Source organism: Lepidochelys kempii, chromosome 2 (assembly GCF_965140265.1).
Source record: "Lepidochelys kempii isolate rLepKem1 chromosome 2, rLepKem1.hap2, whole genome shotgun sequence".
In the NCBI taxonomy this organism is placed as follows: Eukaryota; Metazoa; Chordata; order Testudines; family Cheloniidae; genus Lepidochelys; species Lepidochelys kempii.
In genome coordinates, this window is record NC_133257.1 from 210,439,603 (window position 1) to 210,467,437 (window position 27,835).

General features: G+C 40.9%; 1 protein-coding gene across 3 annotated transcripts in view; it reads left to right on the forward strand.

Annotated features, from left to right (window-relative positions):
* Positions 1-27,835, forward strand: part of RAPGEF5 (Rap guanine nucleotide exchange factor 5) — a 219,319-nt gene that overhangs the window by 113,471 nt on the left and 78,013 nt on the right. For 2 of the 3 annotated variants that reach the window (XM_073333740.1, XM_073333742.1), the window contains exons 10-11: positions 18,165-18,283; positions 18,663-18,751. In XM_073333740.1, coding sequence (XP_073189841.1) covers positions 18,165-18,283; positions 18,663-18,751 — 208 coding nt within the window. The remainder of the gene's footprint in view (positions 1-18,164; positions 18,284-18,662; positions 18,752-27,835) is intronic. The other variant, XM_073333743.1, reaches the window with a different exon arrangement.

Genomic DNA, 27,835 nt, shown 5'->3' on the forward strand with positions numbered 1-27,835 from the left:
GAGAAGATCATGTGATCCTTGAAACACATGCAGCTGGTGGAGGTAAAAAAAAAAGGGACAGTGGTATTTTAAAAGACACATTCTATAGAACAATGGGTACACTCTTTCACGGTAAACCTTGCTGTTAACATTACATACATAGCACATGTGCTTTCGTTACAAGGTCGCATTTTGCCTCCCCCACCACGTGGCTAGCCCCTCCTGCCTCCCCATGGCTAACAGCGGGGAACATTTCTGTTCAACCATAGGCAAACAGCCCAGCAGGAACGGCCACCTCTGAATGTCCCCTTAAGGAAAGCACCCTATTTCAACCAGAGGACCATGAATGATATCACTCTCCTGAGGATAACTCAGAGAGATAAAGAAAGGATGTTGTGTGAACGCCAGCAAACATACACTGCGATGCTTTGTTCTGCAGTGATTCCCGACCACGTGCTACTGGCCTGGCGTGGTAAAGTGTCCTACCATGGTGGACAGAATAATGCTGCCCTCCCCAGAAACCTTTTGCAAAGGCTTTGGGAGTACCTCCAGGAGAGCGTCATTGAGATGTCCCTGGAGGATTTCCGCTCCATCTCTGAGTTGAGAGTGCTGTCCAGAGCAGTCACAATGGAACACTCTGGGATAGCTCCCGGAGGCCAATACTGTCTAATTGCGTCCACAGTACCCCAAATTCGATCTGGCAAGGCCGATTTCTGCGCTAATCCCCTTGTCGGGGGTGGAGTAAGGAAATTGATTTTAAGACTCCTTTAAGTCGAAAAAGAGGGCTTCATCGTGTGGATGGGTGCAGGGTTAAATCGATTTAATGCTGCTAAATTCGACCTCAACTCCTCATGTAGACCAGGGCTTAGATAAGAGGTGCGTGTGGAAGTGTGGTACAGGAGATGATTGACCTGAATATTAAAACATTTGTGTGTGTTAATGACAGATGTGGAGGTATGCTTTGATGGGATCATCTGCTGAGGGTTGGGACACACAAGAAACAGGGCAGGAAATTAGATGTTCTCGGGGGGAGGAAGGAGAGGCTCTGTGCTAACTACAAATAATAAGACTATATGTAAGCACTTTTTCCAGTGCCATCTTGCATTATCTTCTGTTGGCAAAAATACAATGTGATTTTCAGTGCTACACAAAATATCATAATGCTTCATCAATTAAGTAGTCCTAACTCACATGAATCCTAATAAAATATTAGTAAATAGTCATTTGCATTCTCCCTACTCTAATGATAAACAAGCAAAACAATAAATAATACTTTGGATTATTTTTACCAGCTTGTTGTAGAAGACTAAGCGAAATCTGGAAAATGTCAGATTGTTACTATGCATTCCTCAACAAAAGAACATTCTGTAGCGTGCAGGACAGACAAACACACACGAGTGTTTACTTAAGATGGCTTGCATCTCATTGCGGATGCCATGTGATTTAGCAGTTACCATGGTAACTATGCATTTTTTATTTCATATCTTGAATAAATGCTCAGATTGCCCTTGTTAAATCTAACTTATCCCCTTCCTGAAGTTTCACACAACTGTGCTTTATAATGAAAGTAATGCCTGAAGAAAAGATGACCCTATCATTTATACTGTATCATTTACGGTGTATAGTTAATTTAGAAATAAATGCTGCTGTATAAGCAATTCTGGATGGAACAAAAGAGAAGTCCTTAAATAAGTTAATTCTTCATTATTTTATGACATAAAGCAGGGGGAAAATGTAAACTATTATTGTATAATATATTGTATGTTTTTAATTTTCTTGTAATTGTCAGTTATCTTTGTATTCCTTCATGTAAAAACATTTAATTAAAAAGAGGAAATATACTTATACATATAGATGTACAAGAACAATTCTGAACTCACATTTTTTTATTTGGTGTAATTTTTCAATATTGTTTCTCTTTCCTATATAACTTTGACCTCTTTAAAGGAATTTCAGTTCCTGGCAACAGATGGTTAACTCTTAAAACCTTTATTATTTATTTTTGTGCTACATATAACTGGCTTAGTACTCACAGGCAAAAAATGGGACTTCTGAATCAAGTATGTGTCTGTGTGTTGTGGTGGAGGTTTGATTTAAATCATTTGAGTATTCAGATAAAATATTCTGTAATATGTTCGGGTGTGGGGGAGGAGGGAGACCCTGCATGCAGCCTGATCTTGCTTTCATTATTGTGAGGAATCGCTCATTGAAGTCACTCAGCATTCCTAAGTAAGAAATGTAGAATTAGGTCCCCAGATATTGAATAAAGGGATTAATTTTTATTTTCTCTTCAAGCCCTTTCTTCTATTCTTATTGCATCTTCTGCTCTGCTGTCTGCTCAGGATGCATTACCAAGCCTGAGGATGACTAGTGGCTCATCTATTTTTGAGCGATTTAAATACAAGGATTAGTTAATAAGAAAACAGCCATTAGAAAACATCAGTAAAAGGATACATTTCAGGCTACGTAGATGGGAATATAAAGTAGCCAGCATGACCAAGGAAATTACATTGAGAGTTACTTAATGCTATTCTTAAAAGAAATTTGAAAATACTATCTTGCTGCTTAGGGTTAAAAACATACACTAAAGCTACCACAATAAATTATTTAAACCCCAGGTGATGACTGCTACTGTTTGCACTGCAGCGTAACCACAAGTTGAATGAAGTGATTTTATTTCAAACATTAAATTAGCATCACTTTTCACTCCCACACACAATGTTTTCATACTTCCGGGTAGAAGTTTCTATTACGTGTTTTTCCATTAAATGTCAATACATTAGAGATTATTTGATATTGGAGTTTGAGAGATTTATACAGTATTTTCATTTTTAGAATTTATCTTAAGCCTTTCATAGCTTTCAAGTCTGATTCTGGTATAGGTGTTTGCTATAACTTCAGACATCAGCTGCTGGCCCTCTTGAGAACAGACACTTAAAAAAAACACATCAGGTAGCGATAAGTGTCAGGAAGAGCACGTAAGACTAATGGACTAATTCTGATCTTATAAGTTTGGAAACCTGTATTAAAATACAAATTGTGTATTGTATGCATATATTTAATTATTTTCCTACTGGAACAAGGGAATTCTCAACCCTGAGAATGAAACGTAAGTGTTAGGGACCAGGACATGGGCAGACATGCCTAGTGGTTGGAGCAGGAGTCAATAGCCACAAAGAGGAGCCCAGGGTCAGAACTGGAGTCAGAGGATAGATGTCCGAGTCAAAGTCAGGAATCTGAGCTGAGCTACCTGGAGTGAAGCGAGGCAGGAGCAGGGCTGGGAACAAGCAGGAGCAATCACAGCCATGGGCAAATGCCTTGAGTAGCCAGTACCCTGCTACTGGTCTTAAGAGCAGGTCTGCTGATCCCCTCAGCCAATCAGGTGGTTTGGCCAATCAGGTGGCTCAGTTGGGGCCCCGCTGTGCTCATTTGGCCATCTGGGGGCTAAAGTAGCAGGTAAGCAGGCTAGCTGTGGGCCCTTACTCCTGACTGTAGGAGAGAAACTTTCTCTGCAGTTGGATCAGTTGTGGAAGTCAGTGCTAAAACTCTCCAGCATCATAACCTAAACCTTCCTTTTGAGGGGAGAATGGGGGGAGAGAGGAAACAGAGAAACTTTTGTGTTTGTTTTAGAAGTTGCAAGGTGCCCAGTACTATGACGATGGGCTCAGTGGAAGCATATATAGATTCATATATTTGATATTCACCTGTATACAGATGTTCTGCAGGAGACCTTAGCTATCACTTGAGTCCTTAATGTGCAGTTTAAATGATGTTGCTATGAAACTGTAGCACATCTGGCCAAACTCATCTTTGACATGTTTGGTTTCAATTGACCAAACTGTGAAGTGATGTGTAAGGAGTGTGGGTTACATGCCAGTATATGTGTTGCATTTAGTCCTCATCTGCATTGGAAATTTGCCCCAATTCCATGGATAGCATCTGCTCACTAAGATGAATTTCACCCTACATTGAAAAGTTAGACAAGCTAAATACGAGTATGTTATCTTCTAGAGTGGTTTCCATTCATGTGTGAAAGCTAATGATGGGCTGCAGTAGAAGCCAGTCTACATCCATTTGGAATGTTAAATAACTATTTTTCTGGTTCCCCTGATACCCGAATAATTTCACTGTTCCCATGGAACAGAAATCTTTACAAAAGGGGGAAAAATTCTGTCTTTGGAAAAACTGAAATGGAATCTTCTAAAAAAAAATTCTGGTTCCACCTTTGCAACTCCATGCAAGTTGCCAGGAGAGCATGATTTCCATCAAAATGTTGGCAAAATCAAAATGATCCTGCAATGTTTTGGTTTAGACCAATTGGCATTTTTCAGACAGAAAATATGTTACATTAAATAATTTCTGACCAGCTCTAATGACCACGATGGTAAGTTTGAGAGGGAGACAGTGTAGGAGGAAGTGATTGGAACCCATCCCTTTCTTTTGCAGCACAAATCTATCCTTCTGCATCTCAGACTTATTTCCATGTGAAAATTGCACGTGCTCAAGGTCTTCAAGCACCTTCTTACTTCAGAAGCTTTATGATAACAGTGGCACACAGACAGCCACTAGGGGCTGATGGAGAACTGCATGAACTCTGCCCTTGCATCTGTTCTCCTCCTAAATGCCAAAATCAGCTCTTTCACTTTTAGTCGGGTTAAGAAGTAAGAGTCCCCTATGTTGACCTTGCTGAGCACATTGCCAAGCTATCAGGCTGCATCTACTAATAACAATTAAGTCTATGATGCATGGGAAGGGGAGAAAGAAGAAAATGCCTATTCTTCTATTTTCATAAATAGCTATTATTCATTACCCAACAAAGAGTTGTGTGGGGTTAGGGTTGTCATACCACTACTCCTATGTTCCCTCTCATGTAGGCCCCAGTCCAGTAAAATGCTTAAGATTTAAGAGAGGTAGCATTGCCTAGGAGATGGGGCAAGACCAACCCTGAGATTCAGGAGATCTGGTTATATTCGCAGTATTGCCTGCCTCTGACCTCCTGTGTGATGTTGAGGAAGTTTAGTGCCTAGCACAGTGAAGCACCAGTCTTCCTTAGGGCCCTTTGGCACTAGTGTAGTACACTTATGAATAACAATAAGCATACGTTTATACAGTAGTCTCTTTGAAAGCAATTGGGCTAATTGTGCTTAAAGTTATATGTGCAAGCACGTGCTGGACTGTGGTCTAATGGCACCATTCAGCAATCTTTACTCATGCTGAGTAGTACTTACCCGTGAGTAGTCCCAACAAGTACCCATGAGTAGTTCCAACAAGATATCAATAGGATACTTAAGTAAGAAAGATACTACTCAACATGAATGTAAGGATAGCAGAGCTGGTCCCATGATCTGCATGTAAGGAAGTAGTATGCCTTGATGTGTTGTCTGTCGAGGGGGTTTCCCTAATACACATTGTCTCTCAGCTCTGTTTTGCCAGCATCATTCTTTTGACCTGTCTACAATGGCAGCCTTGTTATTCATGTGTTCTTTATGACAAGGTAACTAAGGGGATAATAACATCAGCAATTTTTATAAAAAGTGCATAGTGTACATTATTTTATTTGACTTACAAAATGCTTCTTGGCGGTAGAATATTTTGATAATATTTTAAATAAGAATTTTGTTTTTGTTTTACCACCATTTTATGAATGCTGATATCCACAGTCGTCAAGTTTTGCTCTGCAGAATGTGGGCTTCCTGCTTTAGATCTTCCAGATATGTGTCTGAGCATTAAACTGCAGTGAAGCTGTTCGTATTGTCTTTGAGTTCATTTTGATGGCAGCATTTGTCGTTGCACAATTTCATCGTTCTATGGTTTGTTCAGTAGTCTTTAAGAATGGTCAGATATCAAAACTAATTCACTTTATAAGCCAGCCACATTTCCATTTTTCTTTGTTTTGGGGGGTTAATGTGAGTTCAGAGGTAGATTTACCAATTGATTATGACTGGAAACAAGCTAGTACTGTACAATCCAAAAGAAAGATAGAGTTATAATTAAATGTTGGTATATAGTAGGTAACATAATAAGGAATGAAAAGATGCAGATTTTTGTTCTCCTTTGGCCACCCCCTTCTATGGTTGCATTTTGTGTGTGTGTTTTATTAAATATTGTATGAACAATGTTTTGGGTGATTCTGCATCGACAGATTTTTGTTTTTATTTGAAATTTGGGACAGTGGATATTTGTCTAATTGACTCACGCAAATGCGAGAAAGTCCTGTTCGAATAAAAATTTCATGCTTATGATATTTTGAGACGAAGCAGAATAGTGGCCATTTTTGAAATTTTTCTTTATGAAAGTGGGAGCTGGTAGGAAAATGTGCTCCATGGTTGTTGATAACCCATAGGCCAGAGTATTTAGCAATTTCATAGATTATACAGCCAGAAGGGGCATCTGTGATCATCTAATCTGATCTCCTGCACAATGCTGGCCATAGAACTTCCGTGAATTAATTCTTATTTGAACTAGAACATATCTTTTAGAAAAGCATCCAATCATGATTTACAAATTGCTCATGATCGAGAATCCTCCACAACCTTTGATAAACTGTTCTAATGGTTAATCACCCTCCCTGTTAAAAATGCGTGTCTTATTTCCAATCTGAATTCATCTTTAGAGCCCTGCAAATCCGCGGATATCCACTTCATATCTGCGTACCATTTTTGCAGGTAATGGATCGGATACAGATACAACCACGTAGGGCTCTACTCACTTTCAGTGCCTGGCCTGTGGCATCTGATTTGGGCAGCCCTGGGGCCGCAGCACGCTCAGGGCTGGCAGCCAGTGGCTGGGGCTAGGTGGCAGGACAGAGTCGGGACTATCCAGCACCAGCTCACCATGCCACTTCCTGTACAGCACCTCGGGCAGTGCCAACGTCCCCACCATGGCCCGGCAGCATTGGCTGCACTCCTGGCCCGCTGGCTCCTGGGCAGCAGAGCCTGCCCCCGGCCATGGGCATTGGAGCAGGCGGGACCCTGGTGCCCCACCCCTCTGCCCCACTGTGGTGCAATACGCACTGCTGCTGCTATTGCTCATGAGCCCACAGGAGCAGCATGCAATGCCTCTTTCCCCCACCCGCGTTGTCTCTTCTCCTCGAGACCCTGCCCCCACACCACCCCTTACCCCGAGTCCCCACCTTCAGGCTGCCTCTTCCCTGCAAGACCCCACCACCTCTCGCTCATCTCCATTCCCTTCCCCTCCCCCTCCCCCCGCCCCCGCATCGCTAGTCTTTGTGACACGGCTTCCTGGTGCGGATGCTGATACACACAAAAGATGGCTAGCGGATCGCAGGTCGGATCGCCGGTCGATTGTGGTGGATGTGGATCGGATGCAGATCTACATTTTTGTATCTGCACAGGGCTGTATTCATCTACTTCTTCTTCAAGCCATTGAATTTTGTTACACCTTTCTCTGCTAGATTCAAGATGTTTATTATCATCAAATTTTTGTTCTCCATGTAGGTACTTATAAACTGTGATCAAGTCACTCCTTAACCTTCTCTTTGTTAAGCTAAATACATTCAGCTCCTTGAGTTTATCACAAAATGTTTTCTAATCCTTTAATTTTTCTTCTGGCTCTTCTCTGATCCCTTTAACAATTTATCCACATCCTTCTTGAATTGTGAACGCCGGAGCTGGCCAAGTGCATTCTAGCAGCAGCCACTCCCGTGCCAAAGACAGAGGTAGGATACCAGCCCTACTACTATATTTTCTACATTCAAGGATTATATTAGCCCTTTGAGCCACAGCATTACACTGGAATCTCATATTTAGGTGATTCTCTATCCTGACCCCCAAGTCTGTTTGAGTCACTAGTTTCCAGGATAAAGTCCACCATCCAGTAAATATGACCTTAATTCTTTGTTCCTAGATGTATCACTTTACATTTAGGTATATTAAAATACATTAGCTTGCACTCAGTTTACCAAGTGATCCAGATCGCTCTGTATCAGTGACCTGTCCTCCTTGCATTGGATTGGATAAGCTATACCAATGATTCTTGAATATATTATTCTCAATGTAATGCAAGTAAATCAAGTTTGTCTGTTGTGACTTTGATATGCGTTGGAACTCCATGAAACAACATACCTGAGATGGATTTTTCCAAGATTTTATATCCTTGTTCCACTTTAATTTTTGGTAAATTCCTTTCCACTTTCTTCATAAATAAAGTGGAAGATTCCGATAAAGTATCTAGTCATTTGGGTAATTCCAAATGATTATTTTTGCTGCCTTGAAATCTACTACTGTGTCTTCAGAGTAATGTATTCCAATGCAAAAGTTAATGAAGTGACGACCATCTTTAGTCTGTGGTGAATCTTGTTTAAAAGAGATTCCCTTCTGGGATTATCTTTTGGTGTGGGAATAGTAAAATATATATTTACTTTCTTTTGGGTGTGTGTGTGTGTGTGTGTGCGCAACCTTTATACTAAGTGGTGCGCGTGTGAGGTTGCCCAATACTTTCCATTATAAGACCCTGATTTCAGCTGCTGATAACTTTGCTGAACTTTAACCAGTTGGGCTGAAATTTTTCATCCTTGGTGTCTGCCTCAGGTTAACTATTTAATTTCAGCTGAAACTGTTCAGCCATTTCTGAGAATGAGGTTAGAGAAAAATATTTTGTTTTGCCATATTAAAAATTTTTGATGATCTTTTCTTTGAGAAGCTCTAGGGGGCCACGTGACTCGAAGCAGGGGAGTGGCCTTCATATCAGGGATGTGTCTTTTGCCATCCTTGTGATGATCTTCCCAAATGTGGCCAAGTGATGAGCCTTTGAAAAATTGCAGCTTGCACATGCTCAGTCGAGACTTATTAGAGCAGACTTATTTCATCAGGCCCACCTTCTTTGTGTCTGTAGTTGTTTATGCCCCTCCATAAGTACCTATACCAACACCCAGCTTTGAAGGCAGAGCGGAGAACAGCAGCTGCTGGCTGGGTGCCCAGCTCTGAAGGCAGCGCCACCCCAGCAGCAACACCGAAGTAAGGGTGGCAATGTGAAAAGTGAGATTCATCAATATCACTGTTCACAGCAGACTTAGCACCCCATTGCCACCCTGGGGCTGACAGCCAGAGCCCCGCCACCTTCAGGTGAGGAATTGAGGGACAAGAGTGGAAGGAGAGCCCGAGCCCGGCCTGCCTTCTATTGAGGGATTGGGGGGTGGGGGCGGGTAGAAGGAGCGCCTGAGCCTGGGCATCAGGGCTCCGGCTGTCCCCTTTATCCTGCCTCCTGGGTGTGCATGGCCCTTCTGCATGAGCCCCAGTCATCCAGGGCTGACAGTCAGAGCTCTTAATAAATAAATAAAGCACACAGTTCGCCCCTCCCTTGACACATTCCCACACCTCCCTTGGGAAGTGTCCCCTATCGTTTAAGAACTGCTGTGCTAGAGCTGCTCACGTGAAATCTGAAGAGTCTGTAAGCGGTGAAGGTGCTGTAGCCTGGCGAAGAGCAGGTCTTTCCCTGATATTGCGACTCTGGACTGCTGTGGACCAGCCTGGGGTCTGAAAATAAGAGTAGTGAGACTGTCTTTCCTATATTCTCAATGCCCTACACATGCAACCTTCATTCTGTCATTTCCTATCTTTCCAATGCTCGCTTTGTAATCTTATGTTCTGGTGTTAGTAGAAATGATGCTGTCCAGCACATAAATATGCCTCTTCAGTTAGGAAAGATTCTCTGAAGTGGAGCCTCACACAGAGAGTTCCACCCTCACCACTCCCCCCTGGTGCAACCTTTCTTATCTATCTGAACACATTCTATACCATTCTAGAGTATTTATTTATTTTTTTTACAAGGGCTTGTCCATCTTCCAGTGCCATATGCCACACCAACAGTTTCAACTCTTAGGCCTAAATCGTTAGCTCAGCTCAAAGCTTAAGTAAATGGGGTTTGTGCAGTGGTACTCCATAGGACCTTGGAGGACAGAATCCTCTTCAAAACACAGAGCAGAAACAGTGCTTTCACTGTAGGTAGTCTCTGCAACTACTGCACACCACTCCCAACAGATCCAGGTCATCATAGACCCACCAGCCATGCTTGTTCCCCTTTTCCACCTCCTCATATCTCCCCACCTTGTGCTGCCGTAGAAGGAGCTCTTTTGGAGCTTAGCTTATGGTGTGGAATGAGTACTGATACCTGCATAGGCTCACGTCATTCCCAGCGTATCCATGTTCCCTTACCACTCAAGGAAATGTACTGGCACCAGCATCAAAAGATGTGAAGACAGAAGTGATCAGCATTATCTGGTTGTGCTGAGTCAGTTTTACCAAATTAAGCTGTAAAAACAAAAGGTTCTTGCCCTTTTTTAATGTGTGTGATTTAGAAGGAGATAGTCTGTGTGAAGTTTTGCTTCATTACATGTTGACCAAACGGAATTCTTTTTACCTGTATTCAGAATCTCTGCTCGGGAATGAGGAAGTCTGAATGCAGACTTGTATTTTGAGTGCTCCATTTAATAGGATCCTGTTATTCAGGCCGTTTCCTAACTATGGGCTGTCTTCTCCTACTTAAAATCAGTGGTGTGGGATTTCCTCTGAAACTGGTCTCTTGGCTGGTTATCCGTAGGATCTGGTCTCCTTGGAGAACACAGTTTGAGGAGATGATGGGGAAGGAGTGTTCTTTTATTGGAAAGTATATATTATTAAATTATGATGAAACTAGCACCTAGATACTGCAATGTTGGTGCTTTAGAAAAGGGTGAAATAAATACATTCTTTGAAACCAATGGAGGCATCCTGTCTCATAGAGGAATGATGGTACATCTCTGCAAATCACACATTAATTTCTATTCAGCTGTTCAAATAGAGCAAAATTCTGATTACATTTGTTCCATTATGGAGAATGTACTGTTTTTCCTTTCATGCTAGAATAGGACTGCCTAGAGTTTTGGGGATGAAGAGACTTCAGAAACTTCCAGGCTCCCTAACTGCCCACCACAATATGTTCCCCTTATTCTCCCAAGCCAAGCTTGCTTCCTCCCCAAAATTTGTTCCCTAATCATTTTTCTCTTTTTTTATTTCCCCCTTCATTACTTCTTCCCCATTGACCTTCCCTTTTGTGAAACTATGTAGATTTGTTTACAGCTGCTTAAGGTGCACCTTCTGCCAGTCAGTGAAGCTCTCTTCTAAAACTGACTGCTTTGGTGTGAGCATTGTTTACGCCTCTAATGCCACTTGGTACTGTTCTTCAGCGCTGGTTGTGAATGCCTATCGTTGTTGTTCCTGTCTTCACATTCTGCAAGCCAAGGAAGATGGTGGATTTGGGTCACAGACTCTGTTGCTGGACTCAGTTTGGTGGTGGCAGTGGCTCTGGAAGAGAGTGAACAGCACTTGTAACCCCTGGAGATAGGAGCAGGAATGAGCCCAAACTGGATCCATGCCTCAAACCAAACCCACCTGATCTTTGGGGAATTCAGATTAAATGGAACCTGTATCCAAACTAATCTTGGTTTGGGAAAACCAACACCCTACAGATGAGTCTTTGTAAGACCAAACCTGCCTCTGCCTTTTGAAATGGAGCTGATTCAAAGCTGGAACTATTTATCCAAAAATCTTCTCCACTCCAATCCCCCCCCCCTTGTGAAACTTTGTGGGGGTGGATTTAAAATGAAATTCAAAACATTCCTTTGCAAAAAAATAACCAAACCAAACTTTTGATGCTTTGTGAAACCAAAGCCTCCCTAATTTGGATGTTTCTAATATGGAGGAGGTGAGTAGTTCTCTCTGCACATTGGTTCCTTATAAAAATTTTAATGAAAAGCCAAAACTGTCCTAGGAGGACAGAGTGACTGGGTTTCGCTAAGGCACATGGCCTTGGGAAATAATCTTGTTTGTTTCCATTCTCCATGAATTTGACTGGAGGTTGGATTGTGCCAGTACCATGTCAAATTCCTGGTAATACAGAGAAATCAATGTGGAAATGTTTGCAACACTGAAACCTGCACCTCTTCTGTTGTTGTTTTTCATCACTGTAATTTGTGCTTGAATCTCCTTAGTCATTCACATAGCTAACAGGGTCATATCCCTAGTTATGTGAAGAGACCTACACAACTTAAGACCAGCTAAGTAGGGAGTTCCATTTGTCTAGTTACGTTACATACATAAATATTTTAGGACTCCAGAGTTACTGACAGGCTGAAAATAAATGGTAGTATTGTTTAATTAGGGCTGTTAAGTGAGTAAAAAAAAATAATTAATTGCGCAATTAAACAATAATAGAATACCACTTATTTAAATGTTTTTTGGATGTTTTCTACATTTTCAAATACATGGATTTCAATTACAACACAGAATACAAAGTGTACAGTGCTCACTTTATATTTTTATTACAAATATTTTCACTGTAAAAAACAAAAGAAATATTTTTCAATTCACCTCATACAAGTACTGTAGTGCAATCTCTTTATCATGAAAGTTGAACTTACAAATGTAGAATGCAAAAAGAAAAGGACTTGTGGCACCTTAGAGACTAACAAATTTATTTGAGCATAAGCTTTTGTGAGGTACAGCTCACTTCATTGGATGTAGAATGATGTACCAAAAAAACCTGCATTCAAAAATAAAACAATGTAAAGCTTTAGAGCTTACAAGTCCACTCAGTCCTACTTCTTGTTCAGCCAGTTGCTCAGCCAAACAAGTTTGTTTACATTTGCAGAAGATAATGCTGCCTGCTTCTTGTTTACAATGTCACCTGAAAGTGAGAACAGGCATTTGCATGGCACTATTGTAGCCGGCGTCGCAAGATATATACATGCCAGATCTGCTAAAGGTTCATATGTCCCTTGATGCTTCAACCACCATTCCAGAGGACATGTGTTCATGCTGATGACAGGTTCTGCTCAATAATGATCCAAAGCAGTGTAGACTGATGCGTGTTCATTTTCATCATCTGAGTCAGATGCCACCAGCAGAAGGTTGATTTTCTTTTTTGGTGGTTGTGTTCTGTAGTTTCTGCATCAGAGTGTTTCTCTTTTAAGACTTCTGAAAGCATGCTCCACACCTCATCCCTCTCAGATTTTGGAAGGCACTTCAGATTTTTAAACCTTAAGTCAAGTGCTGTAGCTATCTTTAGAAATTTCACATTGGTATCTTCTTTGCATTTTGTCAAATTTGCAGTGAAAGTGTTCTTAAAATGAACAGCATGTGCTGGGTCATCATCCAAGACAGCTATAACATGAAATATACAGCAGAATGTGGGTAAAACAGAGCAGGAGACATACAATTCTCCCCCAAGGAGTTCAGTCACAAATTTAATTAACACATTATTTTTTAAACAAGCGTCGTCAGCATGGAAGCATGTCCTCTGGAACGATGGCTGAAGCATGAAGAGGCATACAAATCTTTAGCTCAGCTGGCACATAAATATCTTGCGACACCAGCTACAACTGTGCCATGTGAATGCCTGTTCTCACTTTCAGGTGACACTGTAATTAAGAAGTGGGCAGCATTGTCTCCCATAAATGTAAACAAACTTGTTTCTCTTAGCGATTAACTGAATAAGAAGTAGGAATGAGTGGACTTGTAGGTTCTAAAGTTTTACACTGTTTTGTTTTTGAGTGCAGTTACGTAACAAAAAAAATACATTTGTAAATCACACTTTCACGATGAAGAGGTTGCACTACAGTACTTGTATGAGGTGAACTGAAAAATACTATTTTATCATTTTTACAGTGCAAATATTGGTAATAAAATAATATAAAGTGAGCACTGTACACTTTGTATTCTGTGTTGTAATTGAAATCGATATATTTGAAAATGTAGAAAAACCAAAAATATTTAATAAATTTCAATTTGTATTCTGTTGTTTAACAGTGCAATTAATCGTGATTAATTTTTTTGTTAATTGTGTGAGTTAACCGTGATTAATCGACAGCCCTAGTTTTAATTAAATCACAGTGCAGACAATATGACTTATTTCAGTAGAAGACAAATAGATTCTGTTAGTGGAAAATTGACTATAATATTGGTCAAAAGAGCTGTCAGGTCAAGTAGTTCTTATTGTTTATTTGAAACTCCTGACCATAAGTAGCTTGCATGTAGGAGTGATATAATAAGGCAGGTGTGCTGTACTTGGATTCCAAGAGGCAATTACTTAAAAAGCACAGCAAACGTGGAGTATAATAGTTAGTTAGTACTTGCACAGTGCAATTGTAAGGCCGACAGACCCTGGTCATCATGGTGCAAGATCGAACCAGGGACCTCTAGAGCTTAGTGTGTGAGCCTCTATAGCATGAGTTAAAAGCCGACTGGCTGTTAGCTACGGGCTGTAGAGCAGACTCATTTTATCTCTCTCTCTAGTGGTCTTGGTGCCACTAGATGGGACAGAACACCACACCCAGGAGGAATGTCGGTTACACTATGCAAACACAAACAAATTAATCCTCAGTACCCATGTAAGTAAGTAAGATGCATCCACAGGGAAACAGAGAAACATGGAATCCGGGTAAGTGACTTTCCCAAGGCCACACATTGATTCAACGGCACATCCAGATTACAGTTTAGGAGCTCCTCACTCTTCATTCTGTGGTCTATCCTCTGGGCCATGCTTCCTTTACAAAAGCACAAAACCAAACAAACCCTGAAACCAGCTATTACTCAGTTATTTTTTCCCTTGCTCTAGGGTGAAGTGAATGTCAAATAAACAAAACCCAAAATCCTGTGAATGGAGCTTGAAGCTGGGAAGCCCTGAGTTTTAGGGCTTGTCTACACTTAGTGCTGCTTCTCCCGTCCGCATAGGTATTCCATCTTCCTGAGAGCTCGTAGCTATGTCGAGGGGAGAAGCCCTCCTGTTGACACAGCACTGTCTACACCAAGGGTTAGGTCCATATAACTGTCGCTCAGGGCTGTGGATTTTCCACATCCCTGAGCGACGTAGTTATACCGATTATAAGTTTGTAGTGTAGGCCAGGGCTTAGTTCTGACTCTGCTGATGACTTGCAGTGTGACTCTGGGCAGCCTCTTTGCCTCAGTTTCACTACTAATAAAATGGGGATAATAATACAGACCTGCCTAGCTCACAAAGGTATAGTACAGATTAGTTAGACAATGCCTGTACATTGTTTTGAAAAAGAAGTGATAAGTGTTTTGTTAAATATCTTGAATATGAAAACTTAAAATGACTATTAACAGAAATAGATCTTGACTCACACCATTGAATTCTACGGGCCATAGTCTTGCTAATGGCTCTGCCCTCCGTTTTGAATACTTTATGTTCTCTGTCCTCCATGTTCTGTTCTCCACATGGATGTAGGAAGGGCAACCTGATGGTGGCCCTGGTTGTTTTCTTCCAACATGCATTAATTATCTCCTGGACCATACAAGATTCTAATAGGAGAAACATTCTTTCATCTTTATATAATTTCAAATGAATATCTTTTAGTCTTGAAAACACAAATACTTGAATCCCTGGGATATGTATAGGTCCTTTCTTCATGTGATTTTATTTATTTTATATATAAACTGAGTCCTGAATGAATACGTTCTGCGAAGCCCATACTTGGCCCCGTGGTCATTCTATACTTTGAAATAAATACGCAAAGAAGACAGAAAGGAAGAACCTTGTTAAAACTGTACTATCTGGGTACAATGCAGTTAATTTACATACTCTTATCCAAGTAGTTAATGAAAATTTGAAACATTTGTTTATTTTGATATTGGAAATGCTTTGTGTTTAGCAGGGTTTCAAATTGGAAACTATATCTTCCCAGGATAAGATATTGTTAGTGTCCTGTCAGTATGATATAGCTCTGCCTCCACCACTGCCCACTAGTGTTCTGCACAAAATGTACATGTATTTAATATACACTGACACACACTACAAACCCATTTCCATATATATGTGTGTCGATGGTCCACTGATGTTAATAATGCCTTACGTCATGTACATGCCCAATATGTATTACACCTCAGAATATCGGTGGATTCAGGGGAAATGAGGATCAGGATTAGAGGATGCCTGAGAGAGAGTTTAGTGTGTATAAACCTGTATTTTGATTAATTGTTTTTATGCTATTTTCTCTCTTTATTCTCCTTTCATTGCAGCTCTGTAAATGTGTAGGCAACAAAAACCACGTCTGGTGAAATAAAAGATTACAGTTATGCATCAGTATTCCTGTAATGTGGCTCCTCACTAATGCCCCTCGGGAGGGTTGCAATGAATACCTGACATTAATTGGTTCAGTACTAGTATGTCTGACCTTGAAGAAATTTAATAGGTCAATTCTTCGTGGTGTTTACTAATACAGAAATCTTCTTAGACGGGAAGCTCTTCGGGGCAGGGATTATGTCTTCATATGTGCAGGATCAGAGCCTGTGAGTGCTACCACAAAATAAATATTAAATAATAAGGAAATACAAGGCTAATCATAAAGCTGCACTGCTGTACGGTATCACAAACAATGTTGCTTTCGGTAAATCTTTCATATCTTGGGATTCTCCATCAACTGGTAGATGGGAGGGCGGGGGTGGGAGGTTGCAGGGACAGAAGGAGGCGTGAGGAGAGGTACTGAGACAGGGGAGGAGTGGGTAGCCGGCTCCAGGCTCGGAAGAAGGTTCCAACTGCTCCCAGGCAGGCCCATTTCAGCCCTTTCAGGTCCTGCTTCCTTGTCCCCGACCTGTTTCTGAGTCCTGCAGTGGCCACTCCAGTTCCTCTGAATCCCGTTCTTGTCTCCGCGCCACCCTCCGTGTCGTGCAGGGGTTTATGTGGGGATAGAGCCCCCACAATATTTCCATTGCATGGGGCACTAGCAACCCCCGCTCCTTCAGACTCCCAGTTCCACTGCTCCTGTGATGGATTATGGATACTGTACAGTTGATACATAAGTCTTAGTTTTACTGCTTCAAAAATAGGCTAAAACATGTGTCTGATTTACTGAACAGTGAGACAAGGTGCGTGAAGTAATATCTTTTATTGGACTAACTTCTGTTGGTCCGAGACACAAACTTTCATGCTACACAGAGCTCTCCTTCAAGTCTGGGAAAGGTATTCCCAGCATCACAGCAAAATGCAAGAAAAGATATTACCTCACCCACCTTGTCTCTCTAATATCCTGGGACTGACATGGCTGCAACTATACTTCATACAACAATTACTGAACAGTGTAATGCCAAACCAAATTACCGTGGAGCATTTTTGATATTTTTTTATAAATTGTCAGAACTGCAGTAGCTGAAATATCAGTTTGCATTTATGTTTCCTGCCTCTCTTTGTGCGGCTTCATGTACTTGTGGCAGGGTCTGCCAGGAGAATCTCACTGTGGTCAGAAACTCTTCATCAGTCACTATGTTTCAATGCACGCTGCTCAGTCAGCAGCGAACCCTCATCTCGTACACTGCACAGTCAGCTTGCTTTAGTTGCTCTGTGCTCTTGGATATAGGCTGCGTGAGCAAAAATGGATGATTGTTCAGCTCCCTCCTGTTTAAGGGAGCCTAGCTGAAGAAAATCAGTGCACTGACCCATAATGTCCAAATCTCAATTTAGCTGAGATTCAAATTATGGATGCTCATGGGGTTTAGTTTCCTGTGTTGTTGTCTTGTTTTTATAATTAAAATGTTGTTGAGAAGGAGGGAGATTTGGATGCAAAGCAGAAATAGAGGCTTAGAAACATATATATGATCTTTGATCTCACTAGTTTTATTGCCTCTATTTAAACACACGAGTAGTTTTACAGCATGTACACTTCGTTTGAGTAGTAAGTTACCTATTGTTAGACTCCTTGAAAGTGTTTGCAATTCTGTGACTATTGTAATCAGTCTTCCAGTTTATTAATTAAACAAATAGTGAAACATGCATTCTTCAAATGGAAGATGAATACATTACTGGTACTGTGAATAACCCTCCAATGCACTGTGCTAAAAACTGTTAACAAAAGTCACAAAGGGGAACCTTTCTTCATTTCAGCTCTCCAACCAGATGTATTAACCCTGTTTCTTAATTTAAATACTTCAGCAAAGGAAACTGCTTTCTCCCTCATTTTCAGCTCTGCTAATATATTTAAAAGGCAAGTGAGAGATCTGCCCAGATGCCTGATGCATTGTGAAGCTTTGGAGTATAAATTATGGACAGAAATTGCAGTCTGTAACAGCTTCCATAGGAAGAAAATGTAGCTCTAATCAGCTACCTCAATTCTTTCCAAATCCCATGAGAATTTACCACTTTCTTTTTCTGTTATTCCCTCCTCCCCCTCCAAATTAAAGCAGAATGATGAAGTGTCTACTATTGAAGTGAAGGAACAAGACCAAGATGTTCTGGTGCTTAGAAAAGTGTCGTCACATAGCCCAGCCCCCACATCAGGGAGTGCCGAGAATGATTGGAGGTAAGAGTTTTTTCCTTGGGCGCTCAGAGAGAGAGAGAGAGAGAGAGAGAGAGACACGAACACACAAGCTGACTGCAGAGCTTTCAGCAGCCAGATGGACTCAGTTACCAGCAAGAGAAATAAGATGGCAAGATATTGTAGCATTTAGGGAATGTCTTTGTTATTAACTCTACATTATGGGAAGTTCCAGGGTGAGGATCTTTGACCCTCATTTAAACAGGAAGGATTCTGCTGCCTTTCTAGGCAGGGAGCTTCCCTTGCCTACATTTGATGTGCCTTATTTTAAATATATTGATGAAGAAGATGAGGAAGATGAATGGAGTAGCCGCTCACAGTCTTCAATTGAGGATGACTCTGTGGACTCTCTGCTTTCTGATAGATATGTGGTGGTATCGGGGACTCCAGAGAAGATTTTGGAGCACCTTCTGAATGACTTGCACCTGGAAGCAGTCCAAGACAAAGAGACAGGTAAGGTACAGATTGTATTCTGTTCCTAGAAGACAGCTTTCTGTGTCCTCTTTTACTGTTTGTGATACTGTCTGCACATTTGGCTGACAAATTGGCATGTAATAGTGCATATAATGACCTCTGCTGTTAAGGGTTCTAAGTGGTGCATTTAAACTCACATGCTGGATCTGTCAGGTGATATGCTCTGTTTATCAAAAGGAAATCAAATCAAAAGGAAATCAAATCCAGGCTAGTGGGGTTTTATTTTGGTTTTGTTCCCTCTGAAATTCTCACTAGTCCTTGTTGAAAGCCAGCTGACTAATGTCACTGCCTTGGTACCGGATGTCAAATATAAGGAGGAAATGTGAATGCAAATAGAATGTGTTGAACTGGGGCGCACAGCCTTTGGGCAGAAGTATCAACAATTAATGAAACTATTCAGCAGCTACATGCTTCACAGCAACTTCGGCTTTTTTCATAAATGGCTTTACGTTGTTGCCTACATTGCACAAGCTGCAGTGTCTATTATACAGTATTCGTGTCTCTTCAACCAGAGACTGTAATTCTTTGTAGCCTGCAGCTATTATTATATTGATCAGACAACTTGATGCACAGTTTATGTAGCAGTTCAATCTTCTAACTAAATACAAATTTTGCCACCATCAAAGTACATTAGGTGTATCTAATGCTTCTTAAAAAGTTGTACAAACTTCCTTCAAAGCACAAGATATAGTATATAAGAGAATGTAGTACTTGTGTGTCTTCAGCTAGAGATTGTAATTTGTTCCAGTTTGGAGCAAATTATTATATTGATCAGGCTACTTGACATGTAGTGTATTTTTCAGCTTGATCTCCTGGCTAAATGCACAGTTTTCTGTCACCCGAGCTCCTTTGGTAGTTTATCAGGAGTGCCTACAACCTGAAATCTATTTACAGTTTTAGTGAATGTAGTTATGCTGGTGAAGTGCTGCTCTTTGAAGTCTTTAAACTACGATTTGAGGACTTCAATAGCACAGATATAGGTGTGAGGTTTTTTGCAGGAGTGGTGGGTGAAATTCTGTGGCCTGCGTTGTGCAGGAGGTCAGACTAGATGATCATAATGGTCCCTTCTGACCTAAATATCTATAAGTGTCAGCACAAAATCAACCTTCAGAGTTTCAAAATGCTGCTGAAGGGCTGTGAAATGTAGCTGGCTGGAAATGGAGTTGGTATTTTTTATTGTTCCCAATGGAGTTAAACTGCACATTCTCGATGCTTGTGTATATGCCCTACTACAAATGAGATTACTAAGAACAAACATGATTAAAAGGATTAAAGTGACTAAAAGTATAAATAACATCTGTGACTCCCATAGGAATCTTAGTGTCAGGTTCTCAGAGCAAGTCAGTAGTTTATTGTTGGACACAATGTATTTTCTTACCAATGATGCATAATTTACCCAAAGAATAATCCAAAAGAAATGCAAACTGTCTGATTATTATGATGTTCCCGGTGCTGCTTCTGTCTGCCTAGAGATTAATATATTGTGCAGAGAAAGCACCACTGTCTGATTGTTCTGCTTCCTTAGGTATAATCATAATAGTGCTGTGTATAAATGTACTTGCACCAATTCTCAGGCTGAATTACAGAATTGGTTCATGAAAGGATATTCCTGGCAGAGTAATTCAGATCAGGGAAAAGTTCACTTATGCATATTAGCATATGTAGATTTGGGGAGATTAACTGGCCACTCCTATAAACTGCTATTAGTTTTGTTCATAACCTCATAATCCTACTAGAGAATGTTGAGGTCTTTAGTAATGTTCTGCATTATTTTTTAAGTGTAAAGAATTGCTGGCGTGTCTAAATCAGATATCTAGTATATCTTGACTTTTTATTACCTCTGTTTTACCTCCCTGCTTATTTTTTCCCATGGGGGTCCCAACTCAGCTGTTCATTAGCATCTTTTTATTGTTCCAGAGTGTGGATGAAAAATTGCTTTTTAAACTGGCACTAATGCCACTGTTTGACTGGCTGTAAGGAGATGATAATATATCCTTTTAGGTTGAATGTCTCCTCTCTGCAGTGTGGTCAGTAGAAGCTGGGTACTGTTCAGAAACCAAGAATTTAGAGTCTGATGATGGATTCAGATTTCCATAAAAACAATGAAATGGCCAGCCCTAAACCATGACCAGTTTACCTGTAGTTACATGACAACACAGTTGTCTATGTGCTGTTATTGTTTTCCTTTTATTTATACAGTAATATAGGGCTTATCTTTAAAAAATTGAGTTTGGGTGCTACATTTTCAAATGAAGGCACAGTGGAGTCACCTGTCAAAATTCATGCAAGTCCATTGTAGAACCACGTACTTCACACTGGCTGCACAGTAGGTACATGCAAATCTTTGTGGTAGCACCTACAGGACCTATGCGGATGCCTACAGAGCAAAGCCTCAGGCTGTGGGGACTGTTTCAATGCAGTGTAGGCTTCTGGGTGCAGGCTGGAGCCTGAGCTCCAGGACCCTCCCACCTCACAGGGTCCTAGAGTCTGGGATCCAGCCCAAGCCTGGAAGTTTACACTGCAGTGAAATTGCCCTGCAAGCCCGAGTCAGATGGCATGGGCCATCTACGGGTTTCTCATTGCAGTGTAGACTTATCCTCAGTGGACAACAGAGATAGTGGCTTCTCTGTTTGCCTTGAAGCTACTTCTACCGGTTATTAGGGAACACTCTTTTAACCCATTCAACTGACATACATTCAGCAATGACACTGTTATGTTGCAGAGTAATGACGTCCTGAGTAATTTGAACCATTACCTTTGTAAGATGGTACAATTATGCTTTAACTGACAGCAATTGGGTGTATACAGTCCACCTTCCCAGAAAGCTGAAGGCATAGTGATGTGCCCTTTACTTAATATTCTAAGATGGCTTGTAGGTCCCCATTTTTTTTTTTTGAAACCACAAAGAATATTGTTAGGGTTGATGGTTCAGTATGACTGGCTCTTTGGCACTGATCTGTAACTGATGTGAGAGAATTTGCACTCCAGTGGACGTTACAAAATCAGGATAATTTAGTTTTAGAGAGAAAGAGAAAGTAATACACTGCCCTAACATATGTGATCATTTCTTTCTCTAGCACTTGGTCCACAGAGAGGATAAGAGCCTACTATTGCTATCAGCTAACAGTCCTTTACATAGAAATATTTTCTGTTGATATTTTGAGAGACTTTGGAAACTTCCCCCAAAACTCTGTGGGAAACTTGGTAAAGTAAAAGAGCAAAATAAATGACAATTTAGTTTTTATTTTCATGTTCATAGGGAGGAATAAGAGTTTAGCAGAGTTAACATGCACTAGAGCATGTAATATAATAATGTTTTCAGCTGTTGAGAAAAATAAGCTCCAGTATTAACCCTAAAAACCCACAACTTTCCTTCACTTATATAGATTGTGAATGTATGTTTTCTGATCTTTAAAAGCTGGAGAGAAGAAAATAAAATATTATAACAGAATTTTTTTTTAAAAAAATAAAGATTGTAGTAGAATATGTTACAATAGCCAAGATGAGTTGTTTGCAAATAAATTTCAACGCTAGGCTCAAGGTTAAAATTTTACAGGACCTTTAGCCAGTAAATTACTGGTGGTTTTTAAGTTACTGGGTCAGCCGAAGCTACAGAATTAATAGAATAATCTACTTGAGGGGATTTAAACTGAATAAAGCTAGCTAATTTCACAGGCAATACAATTGCAGGGAGAGTATTCCCCCACCCCAGTCACAGAAGTCTACTTGGTACTGCTAGGGGAAAGGAAAAAACGTAGGAAGCCAAAGAATTTTTTTTTTCTTTATAATGTTTAATTTTTCCATCTGAAGCTTTTACACCACTGGTGATCTATTACAGAAGGGGCTCAGTCCTGTGTTCCTTGAGTTTCCATAACTCCCCTTGATGTCTGTGGGAGTTTGGGGTGGACAAGGAAAGCATGATTGTGGACCATAATGACTAAAGACAAGTTATTGTAGTTTGTATAACTAAATGGTAACACTGCATTAAATGTGCATTACTGCTACCATGTTACCTTCATATATACCTTGGCAGTGCAGCTCACCTGTTAATATCCTGATGTTATAAAATATGATGGTATAGCATAATTACTACACCCGATGAAGTTTGAGTGAAGGGGTGGTGCACAACTGCCACGCTTTTTAAAATTGTGCTAAGTACAATGTACTATGATATTCATAAAGGACATGCACTGGTTCCAGACTCTAGAAGTAAAACCCACCATGCAAACTAAATTTCCATAGTGTGGACCCAATTGTCCTATCTGCTTGTGTGACCAGAAAGGATAAAATTCTTATGGACCTGGGCGGGTGGCTGGGAGGGAAAGGCTCAGAAGAGGGCAGTGCCATCTCCACAGCACCATTTACTTGTTTCCCCTGGGCCTGCTGAAGCCCCTCCAACAGGATCTCTGCACGGGCTGGGCTCTTTTGGGGATATAGGCCCAAGCTCAGAGGGCTAGTATTAGGAAAACAGCTGCTGTTCCACCCAACCTTGTCTCCACCATACCTCACCCCAAATCCATGGGTCTTACTCCATAGTGTGGCTCCCTGTGGGGAGTTCTGGGGGCAGTGGCTGAGGATGGAATAAGCCATGCTGCCAAGGAGTTGGAGGGAACTGAGAAGGATTGTAGGGGTTCAACCCCCTTTTGCTTTCCTTGGGGTAGAAGACAAACCCCAACCTCTTGATGGAAAAGTGGAGAAGAAACAGAGTTGCTTAGCTGTCAGATGGTAGGCCCCCTGTACTTTTGGACTTCTGAGAGTCAGATTTCCCAAAGACGAAAACCAACCTACAGTATGTCATTAGGCAATAATAGTACATCATTCCCACCCCCCACCCCCGCCGATTTTTCCCCATTGTAATTAATTTCTTTACCCATACTAACTAATTGCCATCTCTTGCCGTGTTAAGAGGGCAATTGGCAACTTTAGAAGGGCCAGCTCTATAGTTGTGCATTACTGAATTGTACTGTATTTATGCCTTGCTGCAGTAGTATTGTAAATAGCTCACAACAACATTGCATAGACTATTTAAAACGTTAGACCTTAGTCCATCCTGTGCTTTGCTGCATATTGGGCTACCCACATTTGCCATCCTTGCCTATCAACTGCCCTTCTCGCCAAATCTTCCCATTTTATGTTGAGGTGCTTGATGTCGTTCAGAACTGTTTGTTTCCATGTTATTTGCGGTCTTCCTCTCTTTCTTCTTGTGTTTTCTGGCTTCCATTCCAGGGCAGTATTTGGTAAGCGTTCTTTTTCCATTCTCAGCACATGTCCCAGCCACTGATGTCTTCTTTTGTAGATTATTTGTGAGAGGGTGCCTTGTCCAGTCATTTTTCTGACTTCTTCATTAATCTTCCTATCTCTATGTTACTCCCAATATTCTTCTCAGGCATTTGTGGTGGATGCGTCCAGCTTTTGTGTATCTTTCTTGGTCAGTTGCCATGTCTCACTGCTATATGTTGTGATGGTAATAACAATTGCTTTATACACATTCAGTTTTGTCTTGAGGGAGATGTTTTTGAGTCTTCCAAATGCAGCGTTTGCCTTCCTGATTCTTCGTCTCTCAGAACTGGTAAGATCAAGTAGAAGCAATGATTATAATCTAATCAATATGCCATGCCACTTACCTTTCCAAAAAGTAAATATGGATAGTTTTTAAAGAGGGTAGGCCCATGGCACTCCTTAGTTTAAGGGTTTAGGACCTTCCTGAGACACAGGACTGTGGAGCAAAGATACAAGTTGCACTTTTGCACAATCTTTGGACCCCAGATGTTCTTCCTGAGATGGACTATATGGAGTTAAAAGCTCAAATATATCAGTAGGATAAAGTCCATTTATAGCTTTGAAAAATTACAGTGAAGAATTTGGATTTAGTTCATACACCAGCTGCTGGTGCAGAGGAGCAAAGTGGTGGATAGGCAGAATCTCTTCTGCTACCCCCAGCTTAATTCTCATGGCCACATTCTACACTAGCTGCAGGCTACAGATCAGCCCCTTATATAGCCTTATATGCAGTGCATTGCAGTAGTCCAGCCTCTCTGACACACAGACGTGCATTATGTTTCCTGTTCAGTAGAGCAGGTTTGAACATTTTTGACTAAATGAAATTTCAGCTAAATATGCTCTTTCAATAATACATTCCAATATGGAATGAAAACAAATGTCAAAACTTCAGAAGTGGCCACAAAATGGAATTGTCATCCTCTGGGAGGTTCTACTGATGAGTGCAAGGAGGAAGCACCAAATATTGAGCCTTAAGAAAGTAAAACAAAGAATACATGACCAAACTCTGAGGTAAATCAGAAGCGTATGTTTTACCTTCTATGTGCCGCTTGAGGCCTGGTTATCCTCTCTCTGGATCAGTGTAAAACCTGTGTGAGAGGGGTTTGCGGCTCTCTGTACTTTCTTATATTCCCTTAATCCCTTTCCTCCCACTTACTGATACGTAATTTACAACTCCTTATACTTTAGCTCTGAATTTGGCTCCTAAACCAATAATGATGCATTACACATCACATTACACATCCACAATACATACAGTGGATTCAGTGCTATCAATTCTACTTGGGAAAACATATAGTTGCCCCTTTCTTGACTAGCAGCAGATTTGTGGCCTTGCAACTCAGTTTGCTGTTAGAGCAGAAATTGGGAGACACAGCAGAGTAATTCTTGGTGCACTTCTTTATGTGCAGAATTTTCACAAGTCTTGTTCCTTGAATGGAAGAGGTCACAAAGAGGAGCACACTGACAATTCCCTCTTTTAGTGTCCTCAACCAATCTTTGCACCACTGTACTCTACCAAGAGGCAGCTCTCTTGGGCCTCTGTTGTCTTTGACTCTCTCTCCAATCTAACTGCTAAAACAGTGTTGTTTCCCTTTCGTGTCTTATCCTCTGGGCTTTTTACCTGAGAAATCACCTGTCTGAAGCTATTCACCCAGGAGTGCATGGTCTTGAAAAGCAAAGCCTGCTCATTGGTTGTCCTTTTGTGTTGCTCCTGTACAACACAAAGGAACCCTAGGAAGGTTGACGGCCCATTGAGACAAAAAAGGGTGCGTGTACATTAATGACTCACATAACACGTGTGACTTTAGCACCTTTTGCCATAGCTATTTAGTAGGAAGTTGTTTCATATAATAACATAGAGCTTCTTCCTAAGGCCTCCCTGTAATGTTATATAACATGAGAATTGTGCCTTCTTAGAGGTTAATTAGAAAATAAGTTTGTGATTGTGGGAGTGTGGGGAGTTGGAGTTACGTAAATATGCTGAAAACACACAAAACTATATCATGAAATACTTATTCAATGTTTCTTTCAGAGAATACAGCCCATGCACTGTACTCGGGGAATTCCAATGTTTCCAGTATAGTCTGGGTTCAAAGTTGCTATAGTACAATGATTTTCTTGTGAGATTAGCATTTTCTGAGAAATGAAAAAGAGCACATTCATTACCCACCCACAGCATGTGAAGGAAGGACTCGCTCACAGAATAGGGATCGGCACTAAGTTATAGTATGTTCATTAAAAACCTGAAACAAGTCTGTTCTACAAAGATTTTCTATAAACTAAATTTACTCCCCATGCTATTAATTCTCTCCACCCTTTGCTCAGAAATTCCTCATAATGAGGCCGCAGTTCAAACAGTTTTGCCATATATAGAAGCCGAAATCCTGGCCTTTTGTGATTAGGAGCAGTGTTGGTTTTGATTACAGCCAAATTATAATTCACAGTTACTTTAACAGATCTGCATCTTGCAATCTATTTTTACTGATCTGTGATATCTTTGTGGATACTGTACTGCTGCAATTGCTTTCTTTTCCAGCCCTCACTTTAGCCTTTCTACAGTAAGACCTTATGCTGAAACTAACATACAAAGAAGTAAAAAACCCAAAAACAAACCAACAATTTCCCCTCTCTCCCCGCACCCTCCCCTCCCCGCCCATTGCTCACAAATTGGTTTTGTGATTATTGATTAAAATGGAGTTTTAGGTTAATTCTGAATGTGTATCCCCCAAAAGTAACTGCAAAATTTTGAATTGCTCTTCAACACCAAATACCTCTGCTGCAGCACAGTCTGAAACAAGTGTACAAATATAGCATTGCCTACGAAAGCCATACTATGGCTTATGTAAACTGATGCAAGAGAAAAAGACTTTCATTTAAAATGTCCAGCTCGGACGCTGTAGAGTGGTGGCCATAGGGAACGGGTCCTGATCCTCTACCACCTGGCCCCAGCGGAAGCTAGCAGGGCCCGCTGCTATTCTCTAACTTCCACCACTAGCATGCACTTCAGAGCTTATACCAGCTGAGCAACAGTTGTAATAGAGCTGAGCTCCATTATGCACTGTCCCCTGACAAGCCACTTCCTCTCTCTAATTGAGGGGGCAGCTGACGTAGGAAGCAGCAACACAAGCAGATATTCCTCCTACATGGGATAATTCTCCTGTGAAATCTCTAGCCAGTTTAAATTGAAATTCGGCAGATGGTACAGACCAGAGAATTCAGACACTGTGTTTAATTGTGGATGGCTCTAATGAGAGCACTGTTATGAAACTTCAGATGTGTTTGTAAAAAGGAAATATTTGAGCAAGATGCTCTTGGCCCCGTGCAAAAGCTTTATGAATTAGAAGGACGTTGGAAACCTACGTGTGTTCATAATGCATGCTCTAGGAGCAAAGACTTGATCCTCAAGGGGGCTAAGCAGTACTTTGGGGTGTTTAGCATCTCTCAGGAGATGCTATAAGCTGTGCATTTAGGGCCCAGACCTGTACCATTGAAATCAGTATGAGTTTTGCCACTGACTTAAATGAGAGCAGGGTTGAGCTACTTTGATAGTCAGAAAGAGTGCCTTTTGAAATCAGGGAGTCCAAAGCATCACATGCTAAGTGTCATCAACTTTTTTGAGTGTTACTAGTTCTAGCAAAAGGAAAGATTTGGAATAACATCAGCTACTGAAACAAAATACATTGCATGTCTCTTTTTACATTTTTTTTTTTTTTAGACAAGGTGGAAAAATAGCTGCTCGACTTGCGACTGAGACAGCAGCTCCAATAGCAGTCAGTGGAGTCG